We start from the raw sequence: 24,788 nt of genomic DNA on the forward strand, positions 1-24,788 counted from the left end.
CAACAAATAGCTCCCAAAGGAAATGGAGTTTGGGAAATGAACTACAAAGTCTGATTTGATCAGAATCTGATCAGAAGAATCTGTTAAGCTACATGGAAGTCTGAAACACAGTTACATCTCTTCCTCAGAATAACAAAACGTCAATTCCTTAAGGAAGTGCATGAGATTTTTTATAGGATTCAGTAATGATTTAAACACACACTTGGCTATAATATTGCAGAGGAACTAGGTATATGTATGTGTGAGAATCTCTTTATTCCTCATCTCCCTGGACATGTTGTTCTCCCTCTTGATTCCCATATATCTGCTGCCCTTGCTGTATAAAAAGATAACTGAAAAATAAGGATTCTGCAACTTAGAATTGAGACACTATTTATTACTTAGAAAATGATGGCTGGTATATTAACTAGGATGCGAATGACACAGTTTTTATTTTGGGTCATAAAATAAATGTCCTTTAACATTTGCAGTTTATACTGGAGGATTATATCTGCTATTTATAATTTATTTGGGGAAAGTAGACATGGAAAAGGTAAATCTTTTTTATTATTATAGCTTTTTATTTACAAGATATATGCATGGGTAATTTTTCAGCATTGATAGTTGCAAAATCTTTTGTTCCAGCTTTTCCCCTCCTTTCCCCCGCCTCCTCCCCAAGATGGCAGGTTGACCAATACATGTTAAATATGTTAAAGTTTAAGTTAAATACAGTATATGTATACATGTCCAAACAGTTATTTTGCTGTACAAAAAAATTTGAACTTTGAAATAGTGTACAACTAGCCTGTGAAGGAAATAAAAAATGCAGGCAGACAAAAATAGAGGGATTGGGAATTCTATGTAGTGGTTCTTAGAAATCTCCCACAGTTCTTTCCCTGGGTGTATCTGGTTCAATTCATTACTGTTCTGTTGGAACTGATTTGCTCCATCACATTGTTGAAGAAGGCCACGTCCATCAGAATTGATCATCGTATAGTATTGTTGTTGACATATATAACGATCTCCTGGTCCTGCTCATTTCACTTAGCATCAGTTCATGTAAGTCTCTCCAGGCCTTTCTGAAATCATCCTGCTGGTCATTTCTTACAGAATAATAATATTCCATAACATTCATATACCACAATGTATTCAGCCATTCTCCAACTGATGGGCATCCACTCAGTTTCCAGTTTCTGGCCACTATAAAGAGACCTGCCACAAACATTCTTGTACAAACATGTCCCTTTCCCTTCTTTAAGATCTCTTTGAAATATAAACCCAGTAGTAGCACTGCTGGATCAAAGGGTATGCACAGTTTAATAACTTTTTGAGCTGAGCGTAGTTCCAAATTGCTCTCCAGAGTGGCTGGATGTATTCACAATTCCACCAGCAATGTATCAGTGTCCCAGTTTTCCCTCATCCCCTCTAACATTCTGCATTAGGAAAAGGTAAATCCTGAACATCTTACTTTACTTGTTTTTTCCTTGTAATAACCCTTTAGTTCGTGATCAGATATGATTTCCTAAACTCCTTTTCCTGAAGGGGCTTCCATTGGCTCTATTCCTTATTCACACATGAAGATCCTTATAGGATTTATTGAATTGCAAATGTATTTGACTACAAGTGATGAGAAAGTCTTTAAAATGCTTAGTTAAATTTCATTGCCTTCCATGAGTTACCACAGTGTTGTACCTGACCACTGCTTGGAATTTGGAGGTATAAGTGTGCAGTCAGTGCCAGGAGCCAGAAAATTTTGGCATAGTTTCTATTTTGAGAAGCAGAATGATGAAATAGAGAGCAGCACCCAGCTTGGAATTTGGAAAAGATGGATTTCAATCCTGTCTTGGAAACTTGCTGACTATGATTCTGGGGACAAATTACTTCATCCTCAGTCTTATTTCCTCATCTGTAAAATGAGGGTCTTAAAAAAGATGACCTCTCAAGTCTATTCTAGCTCTGATCTCCTTCCCAACTTACAGAGTAGACACAGATTCTTTATTAAAGAGGCAAGTTAGTGTGTCCACTTTATTGTAGCTGGGCTTGATTCTGAGGTTCTGGAGCTCACCTTGGGAATAACCCGATATCAATCAACCAGCATGTATTAAGTACCCTCTATGCGGCAGGCATCAAGCTAACTATATGTTGAAAGGATATCCCTTGCCTTAAGGAGGTAATTAAGGGAGAGTTAATAACTTTGCATGTGTCCCCCCAAAAAAAAGGATAATAAGATCCCCTTAAAAGTGACAATGGGATAAACAGGAAGTCCCTAGTCACCTTTCCTTCCATTATCCTAAGAGACCCTCTGGAAGCAATGGCTCAGGATTCCTCTTGGCCCTATCGGAAGATTGGGAATGCTTCCCTAGTCCTCAGCCTATCCCTTTCAGATATCACCGTACTGAGAAACATGGGTATAAAATGTTACAGTGATAGGAGTAGGATGGTCTATTAAATACATTGAGTATTTATACTCCTTGAGATTACCCATAACTCAGAATTCTACATCAAAAAATGGTTTCTACTTGGAAAATGATTCTGTCAACTATGAGTACTACAAAAGTTTATTATGTAAGGGATCTAAATGGAGTGAAAAATCCCACTTTGAAAAAACAAAATTAGCAATTACATTAAGGTGTCTCTGATTACTTTGGTCTGGTTGTATTTTCTTAAACTCTTATAGGGAGAAACCTTTGGGAAGAGTTTGGCCAATAAGATGAGCAATACCATTAATGCAGAAAGCTTTAGGTATTAGAATATCCTCCAAAGTCTAGAATGAGATGAATGAATCAGACTTTCTCAGTCCAAATAAACATTTATTTAGAATCTTTAAAATAGTAAACAATTTTCAAAAATAACTTCTCTGGGTCAGTTGAATAAAACTCTGGTCAATTTGTTTTGTTGTGTTTTGCATAAACAGATCTGGGTTCACAGCGCTCACAATGCCAGTGGCTACTTTACTATTTATGGAGATGAATCCCTTCAGTCAGATCACTTTAATTCAAGATTAAGCTTTGGAGACACACAGACTATTTGGGCTCGAACAGGCTATTTGGGATTCCTGAGGAGAACTGAGCTTACAGATGCCAATGGAGGTGAGCATTTTCATTCCGAGTCGAGTTCAGATAGCTTCCTCAGAACAAAACAGACAGATTCCCTAATGGCTGTCCCTTTAATGAGTTCCCAGGTATGTCAGATTCCTACTTTTCCCACCTTCCTTTGAACTGGTTGGGATTCCCACCCAACTCCCCACAAAAGAAGAGCACATCAAGGACTAAATACCCATTTTCCCCTTTGATGAACAGAATGCAAAAGACCTCTGAGAAATCACCAGAAAATATCCAAATCTGCAAAACGTGAAGATTCTTGTTGTCAAGAATTTCATGACCACTTAGAAGCTCCCCATTGTTATTCAGTACAACTCTTGGGGTAAACCTCAGGCCCGTTTGCAAGAAGGAGACTCTATTTAAAACTAATGAGGGTTCATGTCTGTTTAAGAACTTGAATGTTTCAGAATGCAGTATTAAAAAGGCTCCTATTGGATGTGTTCCTCCTGCAAACTTTGGATCCGTTTCCCAACCTCCCCCAAGATGTAGGCTCAAAATAGAAACTGGCCCTGAAGTTCCCACAGGACAACAGCTATGGTCCTGTTTGGCCCTGCTGCTTCCTCGGGGTAATTCAGATCGTCATCTTCGCCTGGGGAAAATGTCCACCGGCCTAGCCTTAACCTGACCATCTTCCTCCAAGCTGATGCTCCTGGATGTAGGATACTGTTCTCCAGCCATGGCTTAAGGGAGGGTGTCCTACTGCCCCCTCGTGGGTGGAATTATCCCTACCAGAGCTGTTTGCCCAGTTTCATTTTTTTTCCCAGGAAAGATGGGAAATGTGATTTTGAGAGCGGAAGGGATCACTTTTGCAAGACAAATCACCAGATAGAGAGCCATTCTGCCTTGTAAATGAGCTGAAGCATAGAACTATCCACATGTCTCCTTAATACTCAGATCACTCAACCTGTTGAGACAGTTGTAATACTTGGATTTTTTTTTTTAATCTCTTTTAGGAGAAAGTGGTTAGCTTCCTTTCCTGACAGTAGGACATTAATGTTATTAAAAATTTAACGGGAGCCGAATGAACCCACTTAAATGATTCAAGCAACAGATTACATTTGGCGTCCTGGAGATATATAAACTGTTTAGGTTTCAACAAGTTATTTGGGATTCCTGCAGAAAATCAAATTTACAAATATAAACAGAGAAGAGAAACTGCATATTTACTCGGCCTTGGATGGCCTCTTCAACACAGTTCCCCAATCCCGGGTCACTAAGCCTATGTTTTAGACTTCTTTACCATAAGATCCAAAGAATGCCAGGGCTCCATCACACCTCCACGGGAATGCAGAGAGATATTAATTAACCATATATGTCTGATGTCTTCTATTCTTATAATCATTTATGAACCCAGGGAAATTGTTTTCCTACAGGATGCTGATGGTACAATGGGTAGAATCCTGAGTCTGAAGTCAGAAATACCTCAGTTTAAATTCAGCTTCAGATACTAACTGTGGGACCCCTTACAAATCACTTGATTTCTGTTTGCCTCAATTGCTTCAACTATAAAAAAGGATCATAAAAGCATCTTCTTCCCAGGGTTATTATAAGGATCAAATGAGATAATGTTTTTAAAAGCTTAGCCCAGTAGCTGGCACTTAATAGACATCATATTCTGATCTCTTCCACTTTAATTAGAAGTTGGTCATTTTTCAAATGGAGGTCTTCATTTACCACTTGAAAGATCAAAGATATATTTCCTCACTTAAAGTCACAAATGTGGTTACTGACAGGCTTAAGACAAAGAGCCAAGTCTCCTGACTTCCATTCTGGTAATCTACCATATTGATATCATATTGTGGCTAGATTCCATTCAACTTAGGAGATACTTAAGGATTTATTCTCAGCTGATTTAGAGATAACAAATAAATAAATAATGAACATTTTAAATTAAAGTTAAATTTTTTTTTTTTTGGGTCTGAGGCAATTTGGGTTAAGTGACTTGTCCAGGGTCACACAACTAGGAAATGTTAAAGTGTCTGAGATCAGATTTGAACTGAGGTCCTCCTGACTTCAGGGCTGGTGCTCTACCTCCTGCACCACCTAGCTGCCCCTTCAAATTAAATTTTAATTAAAAAATTAAAACAAAGTTTTGTTGTTCTTTGAAAGCTTTATTAGGAGTGGAGAGTTATGAGGGAAATAGTAAAGTTAGTATAAAGCCTGACAAATTCTAAGCATTTTCAGTGAAAAGACTTCATAGCAGAGAGTGATAGATTTGGAATCAGGGGACCCAGCTTTCAAATCCTCATTCTGCCATTGATTAGCTGGGTGACCTTGAGCAGGTCACATCTCTCTGGTCCTCCTGTTCCTCACATAAAATGAAAAGTATAGCTGCCTTGACCCCAAAGGGTCCTTTCTGTTCTGAATCTATGATCCTTTCAAATCTGCTGCTTCTTTTATCATTCTTGTTGGTTTTCTGTGCTCTGGCAAAGACCTCTCCTATTAGAAATCCCAACTGGAGGTTGTTTTCTTTTTATTAAATAAAATAACACTTCCAATCAGGTATAGAATCAACAAAGATTTGATTTTTAAATATTTTACTTAATAAATTATAAAGTTCATATGAAAAAGATGCTATCTGCATCTAGAGAAAGAACTGATAAATAGTATAGTATAGAATAATTTTACATATTTGTGTCTAATAGTGGCCATGAGAGGAGAATTTACATGATAATTCTGTTGTCTATTTAAAAGGAAGAGCAAGTTTTGCATAGTAGATTTGCAGTTTCATTCTTTTTTGTTATACTATATTATAGCTATGTTATATTGTATTATATTATTATTACTATATTATACAATATATATGTACTATATACTATATATATTATTATCATTCTATATGCTTAGCAATATTATATTATTACTATATAATAAACATTAAATTATGTTATAGAAATGTTTGTTTTATTCTATAAGTTCAAAATAAAGTGAAAAAATAAACAAAAAAGAAGCAAATTGAATTGTGTAATCCTGATGGCTTACATATCTACTTTCTTTCTCCTTCTGGTTCATAAAATAGAGCGCCATGATGCCCTCTATGTTGTGGGTGCCCTAGATGAAGCTATGGAGTTAAGAGGAATGAGGTATCATCCAATCGATATTGAGACATCAGTGATCAGAGCCCATAAAAGTGTCACAGAATGGTAAGTTACAAGCCAGGTTGCCTGAAGCTTGCATTCTTATGAACTACGGTGAAAACATTTCTCTCCCCACTCTTGCCCCCAACATGGTAGAATGCTGCTGCATGATAGACCATTCGTCGCTTGGAGAGAGAGGAGAGCACCAGATTCCAGTCCTGCCACAGGCACTCAAAAACAATGTGTAATCTTGGGCAAATGAAACTCTTGCATCTCAGTATCCTCAAATATAAAATGAGGATCACTACCACTAAAAGGACAGTACCAACTTCACAGGATTGTTAGGATGAGCAGATGAGAAATTACAAACCCTCAAGCCACTATAGAGATGCCAGTTGGTATTATTCCCGAGAAACAAGCCCTCTATTTATCTTCTCAGAAAAAAAAAACCTATTAGATTGGGGTTGGGTAAGGACAGAGCAGTGATTTCAGTTTGGATCCATCAGAAGTCAGCACTATGGCACGAGTTCTAAAGGGACAGTGTAGTGTAGAGCTCAGGAATCAGGAAGGCCTGGATTCCTGTCCAGTTTCTGACTCCTACAGGCTGTATAATCCTAGGTAAATCATTTAATCCCTCAGTTTTCCCCCAGGCGGCTCTGTGAGGCTATAAATTATTGTAGAAGCAGGTGATCTGCCTTGATGGATGAGAGTTCTTTCCAAATGGTTAGCATTTCTTCACCAAATTTCTTTAGTTTTCCCATACCAAAGAAAGCACAGACTCTATTAAAGAAACAAAAGTTAAGGAAAACCACCCAATGGTGAATTATTCAACTAACAGTGTATGCCATTTTTCATTTTTATTATTTACTTTGGGCAATTTTCTTTTAATCAATTGGAGCCAACCCTATCCATTGTATTAAACTAAAGCTGTTTTTTTTTTTTTTAAGTTCTCTTCATTTTCATCATGGTAGATGTAGTTTTTTGGTTTTAGTTTCTTTATTCAGTAATCAGCACAGGGACCCAAAAGACTTAAAGCAGTTATAAGTTATTACAAACTTTTGAGACACCTTGAATTTCATGACTTTCTCATACCACAATTTATATAAGGCTTCTAGTTTGTTTTCAACACTTTGCTATTACAAATATCACCATTATTAATATTTTGATACATCAGAATTCTCTCACATTGGTCAATTGGAGCATTGATGCAATAGTGGGACCTCTGGATCAAAGGGTATTAACAATTTAGTAACATCCCTTTAATGATTTCCAATTGTTTTCCATAATTGTTGTACAAATTCATAGTTTCCCCCCTCCATGACTTAGCATGTTTATTATCTGAACATCCCACAGATATTGAATTTTTTACCCTTTATCATCTCTATCAATTTGAATATAAGGTGATCCCTCAGAGTTGTTTTCATTGCCTTTTCTCTAATCATTAGTGATTATGAATAGTTTTCCAAATGGCTGCATCAAAAGTACTCTGCCATTGTAAAACATTGGTGGAAATGAGCCTTGATAGAAAGGCTGAGGAAGTATTGCTGGGCCTTCAAGTGTAAAGCTTCATTTTTCTTGGGGTTAATACTTAGCAATAAAATAGTATTCTCAGCTCAAAGTTAATATATCATGCTTTACCTGGAACTAATTTTACTTTTATTGCAGTGAAAACTTCTTGGTAATGTTTTCCAGGAGGCCAAATTTTGTTAGGTTTTGGAGGGAAGTTTTTGGCTTCAGGAAAACATGATACAGGGAATTTTTAAAAATTATGAGCTGTCACCTGGGGTCTTTTAAAATAAATGTATGAACTATGTGGGAAAATGTTAAATGGGGGAGAATAATGTCAAAGTTTTGCTGGAGGAAGGCTTACACGAATTTGACCAAGATCCTCTTATGCCCCTCAAAAACCAAATACTTATTTCAGAAGTTCCTTGTTATTCCCTGTGCAGTAAAGCAGCTTAACAAGTTACAAGTTCATGATGGAGCCTTGGCCCAGTTAAATACTTTCAATATTTTCCCTCCCTGAAGGTTTGGAGCTTTGGTCTATCTCTAGTTGTTGCAAAGTGCCTTGTATGCTAGTGGCACTTCATAAATAATAAGCGCCATGTTGGATGACTGAGCAACTGCTTTTCAGATATTTGCATCTGTACTGCATTCTCACCCATGTGATTAAGTAGTATATAAAGGGTTAGTTAGGAGTGAAGTCAGCCAAGTTTGGCAGATTTCCCCCTGCAGCTAACTTTTCCAGCCCAGGGACATAATATTAGAATCTGATGATTGAACAGGGATTCAATTTAATTAGGGACTTCCTCCTTCTTTCTCCCCTTCCCTTCTCCTCTAGATTTTTTGGCATTAGCTCCAGGATCAAATATAAAATCCTCTGTTTGTTTTTTAAAGTCTTTCCTAACCTTGCCTTGTTCTCCTGTTCCAGTACTCTCCATCATGTATGGTGCAATCCAGTGACAAATGACTTCTTTGCTCTTTCCCCAACAAAAGGACTCTAGATATATTTCCACTGGTTGTCCCTCTTGTCTGAAAGCCTCTCCCTCCTTCCTTTGTCTCCTAACTCCCTGGATTCCTTCAGGTTTCAGTTAAAAATTCCACTTCTGCAAGAGCACAAAAATCTAACATTGCTGTATTTCTGAAGGTGCCTTCCACCTCCTCTGGAGATTACTCGTACGGGCCCAGATTTTGCTTGTTGTAATTCCCCCTTAGAATATGAGTCCCTTAAGATCAAGGACCATGTTTTTGCCTTTTTTTGGTTATCCTTAGTGCTTAATACCATGTCTGCCATGGAGCAAACTCCTACTAAATGCTTGAGTGATTGGCAAGAGCAGGAATGTTTGCCCAGGGACACCAAACCTGTCACCTGGGAGAGGAATTTAATAAGCTTGACCTCTACAGCACAGGTACCCCATTGTAGCCAGCATGAGCGTAAGGGGAGAAACCTAATGGGAAGAATTTGACATCTTTCCCAAGTCATTTTTTTACTCTTGAGGAGATTGACATCAAGGAGAACTAACTGTTTCTTTTGAGCCTCATAGATTTGCAGTGGGTGGGCTTGTGTTCCTCACAGTTCTGTCACTGAGTACATGCTTGGCAGAGCACAGTAGCTGGTGTTTTCAGAGTAAACTCTGTAAGCCCACTCAACTTAAAATGAAAACCCCGAAATAAAATTCCTTTAATAATCAAAATGTTCCTCCCTTCTCCTCTCCTCCCCTCCACTTCTTTCCCTTCCCCTTCCCTTTTTTTCTCTTTCCCTCCCTTTTTTCTTTTCTTTCCTCCTCTTCTTTCCCCTTTTCTTCCCTCCCACATTCAGGTTTTCTAGTTTAAAAAAAAATTGAGGGTCAGTCAAGTCATTTTTTTCTTTTTCCTGTTTCTAAGAACACATTTTCAATTTGAATTTACTATCTTGTTTCATGGATTTCTGCCTACTTTTTAAAACTGCATCCAGGTTTCTCCATGAAGTTCTGCTTGTCTGGGATATGGTGTCCCTACAGCCATGTTATGAAACTCTATCCCATGGTTTTTAATGTTAGTTCTAGAAACAACTGATTGTTACTGGTAGAGTGTCCACTGACCCTACAGGGCTTCATCTTTGGAAGAGTACCTACTTCAGAATTTAAGGTTCCAGAACCTAATCTCTTTCAGAATAAATCTGAGGCCCTTAGGGAATAGAAAAAGAGAAAAACTCATTTCCCCCCCGTCCCTTTTCAATAATTAGGAAAACTCCAGAAAATAGAACCCTAACCTCTTCTTGCCTTTGTCTCTGAGGTCAAAAAGTATGCACATGTCAGGACATCACCCTTGTGATTGATATCTTTGATCCTCTTCAAAAACAAAGGATGAGCAACAACATCCTTTTCAATTAATGACTGAGTTGAGAAATTTAGAACAATCCAGACATACTCAGCTCACCTCTGAGCAGGCAACTTCAATATATTATCAATTAGTCAACAATATTATGTATTAACATTAATGGATATTAAAAACACTTACTAGGAGTTGCTCTTAATGCAAAGTGTTGGGGATACTTGATCCCCATCATCAAAGAGTTTAAGCTACTGGGGGAGGTGAGGAGACAACATTAAAAAAAAAAAAAAAACTATGTCCATACAACATACATATCGTGTAAATGGAAGGTTTTTATACTGAGTGGGGAAGACAGAGAAGGCCTCAGGGTTTTGTAAAATAAACCAGGGAATGAATCCAAGCAATCAAATCCTTTTTTTCATCAACAGCCAAATTTTTTTTTAATTTGTATTTTTTCAGTTTCCCTTTTTCCTTTGCCTGTGAAGATGTGGCCAAGAAACAAACCTATGCTTTGTGAAAAGCACAGTTATAAATGAATACCTGGTCTTCTTTAAGACTGTCAAATAGTCAATAAACAGATTAATAGAATGTGTGTTCCTTCTCTCTTTTAGAAATGAGGCCTTTAAGATCCACACAGCATCCTCACTCTACCTCTCAGCTGCTATTATTTCCCCCACACACACAGGGGTTTTGTCACTTACTTAGAATACAGTTCATAGAGAGAACTGTTGGCTTTTTTCTTTGTGTTCTTGGAACTTCCCATAGCACCAGCCATATAGTAGGTACTAACTAAATGCTTGTTGATTTGTTGTACACTTGGTTACCCTATGAGTATCAGGTAGCTGATCATTGAGTAAGGGCCATCATCTGCCACTGAAAAAGCTCTGTCTGTATTTCCCATCCATCTCCTACCTATGTGAACTTTGAATAAAACTATGTCTTTTTAGAGACAGTAATTCCATGAGGAATACATTAACTCTGAAAAAAATCCTAATAGCTTCACCCCAACAGCCAGGTCCCATTACTGCTTCAGTTTAATAATGATAACTAAGGAGGAGAGCTAGGTTTTATGTAGAGATTGAAGGTTTGCAGTATATTTTACTTGGTATCTCACTTGGCCCTCACATCAGCTAACAATCTTGGGAGGTGAGGAATGTTTTAAAGGTGCTTTTTGATCTTTTTATTAAAGCTCTTTATTTACAAAACATATGCATGGGTAATTTTTCAGCATTGACCCTTGCAAAACCCTCTTTTTCAACTTTTCCCCTCCTTCCCCCCACTCTCTCCCCTAGATGGCAGGCAGACCTATACATTTTAAATATCTTAAAGGTATATGTTAAATACAATATATGTATATGTATGTATACATATACAATTATTTTGATAGTTATTTCTGCTCTTAAGGAATAGTTTCTTTCTAAGTTAGTAGAGCCTGGGTGATGTTTCATTGGTAAACAGAACTTCCTAAGAAAAGAAAATCCCTCAATTTATATTATTCAACATCCTCTCTACAAGTTAAGAGTCTTGGGATTTCCCAGAGCACAGAGAATGTAAGCAATGAGTCCAGGATCACACAGCCAATATGGCTGTGTTTTCTTGAACCCAATTTAATCTTGATTCATGAGCCAGTTATTGATCCCATTACACCACACTACACCTCTATCACATGGATATTTGTGATTCTTTTATTCCTAAAGTTAATTAATACTTTTTGTGTACTCATTTTCTGGCAAATTTTGTGCAGTCGGCTAACTTTTTAGTTGTAATGATAAAGAATTAGAAGACCCTTTTGTCTGGTGACCCTCCTTTTGGAGTCATACTTTAAAGAATGTTGCTTAACCAGAGATTTTTCCCACATTAAAATGCAGAATAATTTCCATCTTCTTTAAAACTAAGTCAGCAAAGTGCTAACCTGGAGCAGATTTTTATGACTAAGTTTAGAAGATAATTAATACTGCACATTATAAATTTGTACATTTCAGGGTTTGGTAATTTGATTTTTTTCAAGCTGCACTTAGCAGGATGATCTCATTTGGAAAGGAAACATAGACCTAGTCAGCTTTTTTTTCAACTCAGATGGCCAAGATCCAAGTGAATTCAGGTTTTATAGGATTCCTCTGAACTGCTCCTCCATTTTGGACCTTTATTGTTGTCATGGCTGTTGGAAGGGCTCTCAGTTGTCATTTTTGTCTGAGCAGGAACCCCCTGTAGAGCCTCCCTGATAAGTTGTTATCCTGCCATTGAAGACCTCCAGTGAGGGGTGATATGCTGAACACATAATCACAAGAGACTTGGCTCTGACCCTTAAAATTTATGGATCCCTGCACAAGCCAGTGATCTCTTTCAAATCCCTTTTTCTACAAAGTGGTAATTACAGTGCTTGTGATATTTATTTCACCAGATTTCTATGACACTCAAGTGAGATATCATTATGAAAATGTTTTGTAAAATTGCTCTGTAGCAGAAGTTTTTAAGCTTTGCGCAGGTCAAAGTCCCTTTTAGCAGTCCATTGAAGTCCATGGGTCTCTTCTCATAATAATAATATTTTGAAATTCATAAAATACCTAGAATTATAAAGGAACTCAAACAACTAGGTGTTATAATGAACACTAGAATACTAGACCTGGAGTTGAAAAAACCCAAGTTCAAATCCTGCCTCAGAAAATCACTAGCAGGGTAATCCCAGACAAGTCACCTAACCTGTTTACCTCAGTTTCCTCCAATGTAAAATGAGATGGAAAAGGTAATGGCAAGGCACTCCAGTATCTTGGCCAAGAAAATCTCAGTGAGATCATGAAGAGTCAGACATTACTGAACAATTTCTAACATAAAATCACTACATATGTTGTTTGCTTGCATTTTATTTTGCTTCTCTTTTTTTTTTTACTGGCTTGATTTGATTTTTCTTGTGTGGCACAATAATTATATAAATATAAATGTGCACATATTGGATTTATGTTGTTTCTACCATGTTTAACATACATTGAACTACTTGCCATCTAGGGGAAGGAGTGGGGAAAGGGGGGATATGGAGCACAAGGTTTTTCAAGGGCTAATGTGGAAGAACTGTCCATGCGTATGTTTTGAAAAATAAAGAAAAAAATTAAAATGAAAAATAATCACTACATAAATGTTAACTATATATACACACATACACAGACAATAAAATAAAAATATTTTTTTTCGCATTTAAATTGATAGCTCCTTAGAAATCTATCTAGACTCGTTGGAGTCATGGACAATAGACTAAGAAGTCTTATAGAAATAGATTTAATCTGAGAATTCATTTCAAAACAGAACAAAATGCTTTTAACTTGATCCCAGAAAATTAGCTGTGTGCAGCTAGTGTCACACTAAACTGTTATGTAAATGCTACTTAAATCCAGGGCCTTATTATTAATATTGCCTATTTTAAAAAACCCTGTTCTAATGCCTCATTGTGGCAAGGAGGCTCACAAACTTATGGCTACAGAAAGCCACCAACCTGAATATTGAATTTTATGTTTTTGGTCATATAACCAGTTTGGCTCATTTTGGCAAGTCTTATTTCCTTTAAAAGTTACCTTGAGTACCATGTAATATCTTTCTTGATCATCTTCCCTGTTGCTAGTGTAAATTACCTTTGATTTATGTCAAAAAAATAAAATAAAATTGCTAAACACTTCTTACTCTTTGACCCAATAACCTGAATACTGGCAACTATACTCACTAAGGAAGTCAAAGACAGAAGGAAGTCAAAACAGCCTTTCTTCTTGTAGCAAAAACAACAAGAAAAGTGGGTGTTCCTGGATTGGAGAAATGAATGATTGAACAAACTATGGCACATGAATGTAAATGAAATGTTAATTCTATGATAAGAACATTTTAAAATATGAGGAATTTTTAGAAACACAAGAAGACATGAATTGGCAAGTAAAAAGTACAGAGCGAAAAGAAAAATGTTACTACCATCCTATAATTTAAAAGAACACTAAAAAATAGCTGAACTTGGATTAATTACAGTACCTAATCTTAGTCTGGGAGAACAGATGATGAAGCATATTTTCTTCCTTTTAGAAGCATGGAGTGGGGGGCAAGAAATGTCATAAATGCTATCAGATGTGGTCTCTCTGTTGGTTGTATTTAACTTTATTTTGTTATTAGGGATGGTTCAATGGGGAAAGGTGGGAGTGGTATAACAGGAAATGACAGTGGTGAAAAAAATAAGTTATCTTATTATCTATTTATATATACATATCTAATTACATTTAGGCATATATTTATTATTAGAGATTTTTTTTTTTAACTCTACCCTGTCTACCATGCTAACGATTTGTCTTCTCTCCTCCTAGTGCCGTGTTTACTTGGACAAACTTATTGGTCGTCGTGGTTGAGCTGGATGGATCAGAACAAGAAGCCTTGGACCTTGTTCCCTTAGTCACGAATGTGGTTCTAGAGGAACATTACTTGATTGTAGGCGTGGTAGTAGTGGTGGACATTGGTGTAATTCCTATCAACTCCCGTGGAGAGAAGCAGCGTATGCACCTACGAGATGGATTTTTGGCAGACCAGCTAGACCCAATTTACGTGGCCTACAACATGTAGTCTTCTCCCTTTGGCTTCCATGGACTTTACTAGAGATGTATACATTTTTCTCAGTGTCCACTAAAAATGTGCAGAGAAGCGAGGGTGATGCTCATCAGATTGGAACTGTTTCTGTTATTGTGATGATGATGATGATGATGATGATGATGATGATTGATGATGATGATAATGATGATGATAATAATGATGACTTTTCAAAGCAGTCACAATTGGCCAGGGAATAAAATGTGAAATGTGTTTCCTTTACCACTAAATTTTTAGCTCAGAAGGACTTTGGGATTACTGCCTTTGGTTTGTTGGAAAAGTCCATTTTAAAACTTTTTTTCTTTTCTATTTTTCTTTTTTCTTTTTTTTGGCTTACTGGATAAGTGCTTTCTGCGTAAATGTGGCTTTGTACTTTATGTTGAGCTGAAGTAGCAATTTTTTTAAAAATCTGCCCTCTGAATGGGTTCTTTTAAACAATTTTACATAGTGTGACAAAGAATTGTTTTCACTGTTTTAATGTGTCATCAATCTTACCAACGTGGATCTGTTACTAATTGAAGCCATCTTTAGATCCCATTGTTTTAGGAAAACGTGTTGAGGTACGAAAACTTTCCAAATAGCACCTTCCAATTAGAATTTAGCAGCTTTCTTTGTCAGAAATGTGCCGAAGGACAAAGGCTAACAAATGGCCTTTGATGTTAGCATAGAAAGAAGAAATTATAAATAAGGTGTATTTCGGCAATTATCTTGCAGATATCTTTGTACTAAACTAAAAAGATAAAATAAGTTAACTTCTTCATATGTAATTATGTACAAAACGTTTAATTTATTTTGATCTCTTTAGAAGTATAAAAGAAAAAACATTCAAGAATATTAAAGTCTTGTAATGTTTGCTAATATAAAAAAAGTGTTGTATTATCTTGCGTGGATAGTATCACATCAAATATATATATATGAAATATAAATTCACTAAGGACAAAAAAGATTTTAAAGTTTAAAATGCAGAACTTGTCACTTGCATGGTGTCCCTGTCCCCCTCCCCCCACTCTAATGTAGATAATTGAGTGTTAACTCACACAAACTTTCTCTGATGAAAGCAATCCTGGATTGCCAAGTAACCCTGTCTCAAAAGTTTCTTCTAGATACCAGATACCAGCAAGTGAAATTATTGCCATCTCGAAGATGGTGAATGAATTTAAGGCTAAACATGCACTAAAATATTTTTTTTCTTTGCCACAGAGGTAACAATAACTATATTTGTGCTGGCATGTGCTTACACTTGTTAGACTTTAGGAAGGCAGGTTGGCAAATAGCACTGTTTCCTAGCTGCAAGAATTTGTTGCACAAGTTTTCCCCATCATTTTTGTTGGTGTGTTTATTTTTTTTTTCATTGCTGTTATCGTTGTGATATGATAAGGAATGGTTTTACATGGTCACTTGCACCAAGTTGGTCTCATTTCTCCCTCCAATGGCCATTGTAGTGGGTAGGCACATTCTCCAAGACAACTCTAGGGAATGGAATTAGATAAAATGGTCTTCTCTCCTCCTGCCTGTAACCGAGCTAGTGAGTTTCTCTTCTCTGGGGTCTTTTAGACCCCGGAGTTCTTCATGGAGCTGAGCTACCCTGGTAGCCTGTACCAGAGGCCAGTGATAGGGAAGAGTACAAAAGCATGCTTCACAGCTGCCTTCATTTAACTACCCATAGATAAATAGATCTTCAGGTCCTATTTCCATTCTCATCTCTCCTCTCTTCCCTTCATCCCTCCCAATTCCCTCCCTTTTTTTTTTTAATTTTCAGAGCTCATTAGTACATTTCTAAATCAAGACGGCCTGTCTGTGTCTGACCAAGTGAGTCTATCAGCAGCCACCCAAGACTGATTTATTTTATAATTGTCCCAAATAGGCTCCTGTGATAGCTCTCTTGTTACTGGATATGCATGACTGAGATTGTTGCTGGGAAAAATTTAGGTCCTTTTTTTTAATGATACTTTTAGGCAATGTCTATGTTGGCTTTGCAGTATACATTCAGTAGTGGGCCCTTTGCTAAAAGAAAGTTTTGTTTGACTTCCAAAATCCAAGGCAGCTTGTTTTGAGTATTTTTTAAAGGCACATTTTTGTCTGCATGTACAGTGTATCCTCCCAGGTCCACAAGACATTTGCTTTTTAGATCACCACTTTGGACTTCATTGCTGTGTTAATATTTCTAAACATATGCTCCAAACATAGAATCTGAGAATTATGTAACATGAGGTCCTGTATTGTCTAAGGGGTAAAAAAAAATCATATCAAGAAAAAGGAAATAAGAAACAAATTGTATACACACGATCTCCTTGTCCTGAGGGAAAGTTGGCTCTAAGTTTCAAATATGATTTTGATCAATTGCAAAAGATAACTGTCCAGTGGGGAGTGGGGAGGCAACTTGTGTAATTCCAACCTCAGTCCCTTTGGCCAAAGTTAGCCATCACTTCCAAGGTCACTTTAGCCTTTTCCAAATCAATTCTACATTCATGGAGGAGGGAGAGGGGAGAGACATGTGCTGCAATGCAGTGGGGAAAGGAGTTAATAATGGATCTCTTCTACAACCTGTCCATCTGTGATGTTGAGTTTTCTTCTTAAAAAGGGATAAAGGACTGAATTTGGAGCAACATAGTGCAAAGCAAAATGGAAGGCAACCCTTTGGTACCACCAGATTCAGCAATAAAGAAGGATTGTTCTGTATTAGGAACTGTATTGTAGATAAACCATTCATGAGAATGTATAAAATGTTTGTCTTGTGACCTTGTGCTTTTGAAGTCAGACAAAACCATGTAATCAATTTGCACAAAAAGAGGGTACACAATGAACATTCACACACACACACACACACACACACACACACACACACACCTAATCAAACAGGAGCAGATTCCTCATGGTGCTTGTTTATTTTATATATATATCTATATATATAAATAAGTATATATATATATATATAGATATTTAATCCTGCTTGACACTTTACCCAAGGGGAGACTGTCCCTTTTATCAGTTGAATGTTAGCAGCGTTATTTCATAGAGTGTGGTGACTGGTTAGAGCAGTTCATATACTCAGCCAATCACAGTTTCAAACAAAGTTTTTATGTGCAAAGGACAGCAAACCTTCTTGTATGTTAAACCACCAGTACGCTTTGTACATCTGTGATAACGCCTGTTTTATATTCAAATGAACAAATAAAAGCTTTTATTTTTGTTGCTCTGAAAATAGTTTCTTAATGGGTTCCCCTGGGGGACAAATAAATATACTACGAAGCAGTTGAGCTCTCTTTAAAGCACAAGGATTTCATCTCCTTACTGGATTACATCTTGTGTCATTTATCCAACTAATTGCCTAAGTGATAGTACATTTTCATTGACTGTCCCCCAATGCATGGAATGTTCCCCCTCTCTATTTTTTTACCTCCTGGCTCCCCTGACTTCCTCCAAGTAAATCCCCAGCTAAAACTCCATCTTCTACCAAAAGTCTTTCCCATTCTCCCTTCTTTGTAATGTCTTCCCTCTATTTATTGCCTCAAATGTGTCCTGTAGATAGCTTGCTTCTGCATAATTGTTTGCATGATGTCTTCCCCATTAGACTTTGATTTCTGTCGGGTGCAGAAATGCTTTTGCCTTTTTATGTCTCTCCAGCACTTAGCACGATACCTAGCACATAATAGACGTCTTAACAAATGTTTATTAACTGACTTAGAGAAGATCATAATAATTATAATAGTGACATTTACATAGCACTTTGATGTTTGCAAAACACGGTACATGAAGTACCACACTTGAGAGATACTCTTCAACAATCCTATAAATAAGGTACTATTGTTACTTCCGTTTTACAAATGGAGAAATGAAGACTCAGTCAATAAGCATTTATTAAGCACCTACTCTATAACCAGGTATCACACAATTATTGAGTGTCAGAGTTATAATTTGAAACTAAATTTTCTCCACTCCCAAATCCAGCACATCATCTCCCATGGTAGGCTGCTTCTCACACTTTAAACAAATTTTACATCCTACAGTAGACACTTGTTGCTTTGAACATCTTAGCATGGCAACAAATGTTTTTGTTTTCTCTCTCCCATCCTTTTAAATAAAATGGAACATACCTATTAATCTTATGGATTTTTTCCTGAAAATATGCAAAGCAACCCTGGATCTTACTCACTTCTTGTGAGCAGCAGTTAACAAGTATAGTATAGTAAAAGGTATAGTATAACAGAAGAGCATCTAGCCTGGAGTCAGGAAGACACCTGTTCCTGAATCCAAATGACCCCAGATCCTTCCTAGCTGTGTGACTGGGCAAGACACTTTACCCAGTTTTCCTCAGTTTCCTCGCCTAGAAAATGAGCTGGAGAAGTAATGGCAAATCTCTCCAGTGTCTTTGCCAAGGAAACCCCGAATGGGGTCATGAAGAGTCAGACACAACTGAAAAACAAGTGAACAAAATAACAACCAACTGAAGCACCTTCTCAGTGTTTGGCGATTTCATCTGTCCTGTTGTTGCAGGTAACCTGTGACACCTCAGGAAATAGTCTGCTAGCTGCTGCAACCAAAACTGACTTGATTCATTCGACAGCTAAAAGCCACATCCTTTACTCAAGATCTGCGGGCCTCATTATGGTTTTTTGGGGGGAAATAGTAGAGTGTTCATCACCCATCGGGCCCCTGATATGAAAAGTGCTCAGGCTTGTTGGATCATGTTTGAAAGTCAACAGAATTCAACACTGGCAGGCCGGAAACCACAAGAGCTGATCTAAAAGCATTCCCCCCCCCCTTTAACTTCCCTTCCTTAGTTCTCCTCTCTCCACCCTCAGCCAAATCTAAATTGACTTCATTCAGCCCTGGAATAAATCCAGGGATTGATCCATTCATGGCCTAGGAGGATCCTAGCTCCAATAAGCAAATGCCTGACTCAATGCAGACCAGCAGACCAGGGTACATTAATAAAGCAGACTAGTCTGAAGGTCTATATAGGCACAGAGGCAGAAAGATGCAATTCTTCATATACTCCATACTTGGAATTTCTCACCTGATAAGAGGTTCCCATCATTGCTGGTCAAATCAAGTCAACAAACAATTTTAAAGTGCCTCCTGTGTGTCAGGAACTCTCTGCTAAGTGCTAGGCAATCTGGGTATCGATGAATCACGTAGGAAGGAAAAACTGTATCAGGCAGCGGAAGTAATCCTTCCCTAAGACAAATATCATGAATGGATGCACATTCCCCTTGTCTTGTCTCGCTCTTTAATTATCCATGTAATGCTAGGTAAGCCACATCTCCAATTTAATAACCATCCAACATACTTCTAAGGAAGAATTATGGAAAATTTCTGGAACTATCTTAAAATAGTATAAAGCAAAGGTATCAAACATTTGGCAACTCTCCAGTGTAACCAGAACCAGACTAAAATATAATTGGGAATTATCAAAGAAATACATGTAAATGCAATAAAACATAACATTAAAATTTAAAACTAAGTCAACATGTGGCCCATAATGACTGACATAGATAAGTAGCTTCTATTTCTATTTGCATTTAACACCACTGGAATAAAGCATTCCAGAAATGTAAAATGTGATTTTTATTCATGCTAATTTAGATCAGAAAAGAGAGTGATCATAAAAAGTCATAGTTCTTCAAAGTTATGAATCCCTACTAAGCTCTAGTGTATGGAAATCTTTGTGAATGCATGAAGAATCACTTGTTTCATTTGTGGGTATAATATTTGCCTTTTCCCTATCAAGAGAAAACCCAAGGCTTGTCGTCTTACCTGGCATCAAGAAATTATTTATAGAAGTAGAAACATATACTTGATGTATTACTCCCACATATCATAGGCTTGTCTCCTGTTTTCCACAACATTTGTTTCCCACAGCTACCTTTTGTCTCCCACAGGTGTGCTACACATTGATGTCTCAGAGAGTGAGACTCAGTCCCAGATAGTTGCCTCTTTTGGTGCTGAGTTATTCTGAAGAATATAACAATTCTGGAGAAGTGCAACAGGACACTGACTTAGTAAAACGAGGTTCAAACTGAGGGAAACTGGCTCAAGTCAAGTAGGTTCTCTTAGACTAGAAAAACCTGTTTATATTTTTCAGTCTTGAAGGTACTGACCATAAACTTGAAATCATCAGAAGCTATCATGGCTGAGAAGCTTATTTTTGCCTCTTGGTGTAGGTAGTCTTGTGGGAACTGGGAACTACCCTGATTTCAGTTAGAGGTCTGATTCTGAGATTCACTTGCTTGAGTTTGGATAAGTGACTCTACTACTCTGTCCCTCCATTTCCTCATCTATACAATGTGACAATGTAATTAGATGGTTGTGGGTTTATAAATAGTTATAAACCTTTCTTTCTTACTTAGTTTCTTTCTTTCTTTCCTTCCTATTTTCTTTCTTTTTTCTTTTCTTCCTTCCTACTTTCTTTCTCTTTCCTTCCTTCCCATCTTCCTTCTTTCTTATCTTCCATTCTTTCCTTCTTTCTTTCTTTCCCTCCTCTCTTCTTTTTTTTTCTTCCTTCCTCTCTTGCTCTCTCTTCTTCCTCTCTCCCTCTCTTTCTTCTTTCCTTCTTTCCTACTTTCTTTCTCTCTTAACTTCTTTCTCTTTTTTCCTTCTTTTTTCTTCCATTCTTTCTCTTTCTTTTTCTTTTCTTCTTTTTTATCTTCCATTCTTTCCTTCTTTCTTTTTTTCCTCTCTTCTTTTCTTTCCTTCCTTTCTTCTTTTCTTTGTTCTTCTGTACTTTATTTCTTTCTTTCCTCCATTATTTCCTTTTCTTTTTCTTTTGTTTGTTCTTTTTCTTTCTTTGTTCCTTTCCCCCTCTGCCTTCTTTTCTTCCTCTCCCTCCCTTTCTCTCTTTCTCAGTAATTGTTACCCAGAGTTGATTGCCACCTGTTGGGAACATCCACTCTTCCAAGAGCATATAAGCTGCCAAGAAACCACCACTATTCATCTTTGAGTTATAAGAGATAGCCAAATGACCATTCTTTTATTAGTTATGCACCAGTCATAATTAATCAAATGATTACCTAAAAATCATGTCTTGAATTTTCCACATATTACATCAAAAAAATCTGTTCTGTCACTGACTCCTAAATAAGCTTCCCTTCATAATTACCTATTTCTATCTGCCGATACCATCATCCTAATAGCATCTCAGACTAGTAACATTGGCTGATTCCTACACAATCTGTGACTGATGTCAGAAAGTTTATTTGAGGGGTTAAAACAAATGTTTGCTATACATTACTTGTTAGGACTTACTAGGACTTGTTAGGAAATCAGTCTCCTCTTCCACTTCTCTCTATGTGAGAGGAAGGGCAAGCAGAGACAAAATTTTAAATAGAAATGCTGGATTTCTTTTGGAATTGTAAAAGAAGTAGATAGAGATGAAGTAGCCAGTCTTGTGGTCGAGAAGCATTAATGGGGTCGAGGAATGACAAAAGAAAGAGCCCTCTTAATTTATTTTTGACCTCTATTCCTGACTCTCTTCAAATGCCACAGTAGCCTTCTTGCCCTGAAAGTTCACTCTGCCCTTGTGGCCTCTTGCCGTGACTGAACGATTTCTTCTAGAATCCACATTTTAAGGAAAGTGACCTGGCCAGCTGCTCTCCAGATATTACTTTTCAGGTTCTTCTCCTGACCCTCTGGATTTTCTCCACCATCTTCCACACTACCACCCATTATGCCTCCTCTCTCTGCCGTCCCCATTTTTCAGCTTTCATATAAATAAATGAATTTCATTTATTTATATGTTCTCCCAGTATTTAGCATAATACTTGGCACATAGTAAGAGCTTAATAAATGTTTGTGGATTTATATTGACTTTAATCTTGTTTTTTGTATTGTTTTGTTGTTATTGTTCAATTGTTGCATTGTTCAAGGTTTAGTCCTGCCAACTCTTCATGACCCTATTTGGGATTCAGAGATATAGAATGATTCACCATTTTCTTCTCTGGCTCACTTTAGAGATAAGAAACTGAGGCAAATGGAATTAATTTGCCCAGGGTCACACAGCTAATAAGTGTCTGAAACTGGTTTTGAACTCAAAAAGATGAATCTTCCTGACTCTAGGCCCTGCTTTCTATGCAAAGGGCCACCTCGTTGTCCCTTTGTAGTGCCCAAGTATGCCCAATCATGTCTCAGAGAATTGGACTGGGATCTCAGATGGTTCCTCTTTTTGATGGTGAATTATTCTAACAGATATAGTTTAAATCTGAAGCCATACAACAGAAGACAGACTTCCTAAAATTATCTCAATTCAGTGAAAATTGGCTCAGTAGGTTCTCTTAGGCTGGACCTTGTATGATCTCATATAATAATAAAAAGATTTCATTAATTAGGAAGACCTAGGCACAAGGCTTAAACACAGGCTGTACAACTGTGAGCAAGTCACTTAAAATCTGGTATGACATATCACAGGGTTGTTAAGAAAAAAATAAAAGTACTCTGTAAAGCAAAAAGTTATGGAAATTTCTTTTTATGTCATTCACATTATTTTCCTTATTGGACAAGAAAGATCCTTCCCCAATACCATGTTTAATTCACCTTTATATTCCTTACAGCACTTATGCCTTTGCCTTGATTGTCCTAGATACACATGAAACATTTGATGAAAAAGTTTTTCACTCTCTAATAGGCTTTCTGTCTGAAAGAGGGGCTAACATATGCAGGAACCTGGAATACTCCTGGCAGAAGAATACTGTGAAATAATAGATGAGGAAATTGTTGGAAAAGTTAAATGGTAGTGGTTAATAAGGACCAAATATTGGTTTTTATTTTTAACCTTTGAATGAATTAACAGTCAAAATATTATGTAACCATCTAGAATCTGTTGGCCAGATATAGTATAATAATCTATCATAGAGAGAGAAATTACCTCAGTGATGTGCCTAATGCTCAGAAAAACTTGCTCATCAGAGCCAGGAGATCATTATATACTTCAGCAACAATACTATATGATGACCAATTCTGATGGACCTGGCCATCTTCAGCAATGAGATGAACCAAATCAGTTCCAATGGAGCAGTAATGAACTGAACCAGCTACGCCCAGCGAAAGAACTCTGGGAAATGACTAAGAACCATTACATTGAATTCCCAATCCCTATATTTTGCCTGCCTGCATTTTGGATTTCCTTCACAGGCTAATTGTACAATATTTCAGAGTCCAATTCTTTTTATACAGCAAAATAACAGTTTGGTCATGTATACTTATTGTGTATCTAATTTATATTTTAATATATTTAACATCTACTGGTCATCCTGCCATCTGGGGGAGAGGGTGGGGGAAAAGAGGGAAAAAAATTGGAACAAGAGGTTTGGCGATTGTCAATGCTATAAAGTTACCCATACATGTAACCTGTAAATAAAAGGCTATTAAAATTTAAAAAAGAAAAGAAAAAAAGAAAAACTTGATCATAACTTGATGCCTAGGCTTGAAAAAATTTTAGTTGTTATGGAATATTATTGTTCTGTAAGAAATGACCAGCAGGATGAATACAGAGAGGACTGGCGAGACTTACATGAACTGATGCTAAGTGAAATGAGAAGAACCAGGAGATCATTAATATACCTCAACAACGATACTGTTTGAGGATGTATTCTGATGAAAGTAGATCTCTTCGATAAAGAGAGCTAATTCAGTTTCAATTGATCAAAGATGGACAGAAGCAGCTACACCTAAAGAAAGAACACTAGGAAATGAATATAAACTGCTTGCATTTTTGTTTTTCTTCCCAGGTTATTTCTACCTTCTGAATCCAATTCTCCCTGAGCAACAAGAGAACTGTTCGGTTCTACACACATATATTGTATCTAGGATATACTGTAACCTATTTAACATGTATAGGACTGCTTGCCATCTGGGGAAGGGGGTGGAGGGAAGGAGGGGAAAATCGGAACAGAAGTGAGTACAAGGGATAATGCTATAAAAAATCACCCTGGCATGGATTCTGTCAATAAAAAGTTATTTTTAAAAAATTAGTTCTTCAAGGTGGCCAATTAGTATACAGTATACATAATTCATTCAGTTAATCTTAGTCATAAGCAATGCTAAGTATTATATCAAAGGCATAGTTCTCACCCATTAGTTGTAATGGCTACTTAGAGCAGGGCTTCTTTTTTTAAAAAAATTATTGTTTTATTTTTCTAGTTATACATTTGTATTAGCTTTTAAATAAACATTTCTTTATGAATCATGTTGGGAGAGAAAAATCAGAACAAAAGGG

General features: G+C 37.0%; 1 protein-coding gene across 6 annotated transcripts in view; it reads left to right on the plus strand.

The window, feature by feature from the left end:
* Window positions 1-17,780, plus strand: part of DIP2C (disco interacting protein 2 homolog C) — a 593,021-nt gene extending 575,241 nt beyond the window's left edge. For all 6 annotated transcript variants that reach the window (XM_052001629.1, XM_052001630.1, XM_052001631.1 and 3 more), the window contains 3 exons: window positions 2,894-3,068; window positions 6,100-6,223; window positions 14,302-17,780. In XM_052001629.1, the coding sequence (XP_051857589.1) occupies window positions 2,894-3,068; window positions 6,100-6,223; window positions 14,302-14,554 (552 nt within the window). In that variant the 3' untranslated portion in view covers window positions 14,555-17,780. The remainder of the gene's footprint in view (window positions 1-2,893; window positions 3,069-6,099; window positions 6,224-14,301) is intronic.
* Window positions 17,781-24,788: the final 7,008 nt, after the last annotated feature.

The sequence above is a fragment of the Antechinus flavipes genome, chromosome 5, assembly GCF_016432865.1.
Source record: "Antechinus flavipes isolate AdamAnt ecotype Samford, QLD, Australia chromosome 5, AdamAnt_v2, whole genome shotgun sequence".
Lineage (NCBI taxonomy): Eukaryota > Metazoa > Chordata > Mammalia > Dasyuromorphia > Dasyuridae > Antechinus > Antechinus flavipes.